The sequence below is a fragment of the Etheostoma spectabile genome, chromosome 2 (genome assembly GCF_008692095.1).
Source record: "Etheostoma spectabile isolate EspeVRDwgs_2016 chromosome 2, UIUC_Espe_1.0, whole genome shotgun sequence".
Taxonomy (NCBI): domain Eukaryota; kingdom Metazoa; phylum Chordata; class Actinopteri; order Perciformes; family Percidae; genus Etheostoma; species Etheostoma spectabile.
This window is the reverse complement of record NC_045734.1, coordinates 14327955-14328527: the sequence shown is the minus strand read 5'-3', so window position 1 is coordinate 14328527 and position 573 is coordinate 14327955. Positions and strand designations below refer to the sequence as shown.

At 42.4% G+C, this 573-nt stretch overlaps 1 protein-coding gene across 3 annotated transcripts in view; it reads right to left on the bottom strand.

The window, feature by feature from the left end:
- Positions 1-39: 39 nt before the first annotated feature.
- rpl9 (ribosomal protein L9) overlaps positions 40-573 on the bottom strand; it is a 6591-nt gene continuing 6057 nt past the window's right edge. For all 3 annotated transcript variants that reach the window (XM_032537853.1, XM_032537867.1, XM_032537862.1), the window contains one exon: positions 40-200. In XM_032537853.1, coding sequence (XP_032393744.1) covers positions 91-200 — 110 coding nt within the window. In that variant the 3' untranslated portion in view covers positions 40-90. The remainder of the gene's footprint in view (positions 201-573) is intronic.

Below are 573 nucleotides of genomic sequence, written 5' to 3'. Positions count from 1 at the left end.
CTAAAGGAACCAAAAAAAAAAAAAACACAACAGGACAGATGGAATTGGAAAAGTTTGTAGCTTTATTAGTCATAACAGGATGGTAAACAGCTACTCAGCATCTTGCTTCACCACAGTGGTCTTCTCGCTGACGTAGATGCCGTCCAGGAACTTCCTGATGTCCTTCTTTCTGACCGTGGTGGCCTGCTGGATCAAGGCCGCTAAAAAACAGAAAAGCCTTGTGAATGGATAGACCAGAACACATGCAACCACCGGTGAAATGTAACTAAGTACATTTTCTCAAGTACAATTTGACTCCAGTATTTCTATTTTATGCTACTTTATATATCTTCACGCCACTACATTATAGCAAATAATGCAATTTATTACCCCTGTCAGATACAAGTTTCACTGTAGTATTCATGCAGTTTAGAAATGACACTGGCTACAGCACCGTGGTGTGTCTCATCACTGATTGAGATTAGTCAGCAACTGTGCATCGCTGCCATCTCACCCACAGTGAAGAGGTCATTCTACCCTTCTACGACAACTCACCCAGCCACTGAGCAGACAAAGCAAGTGCTTTTGGAAGGG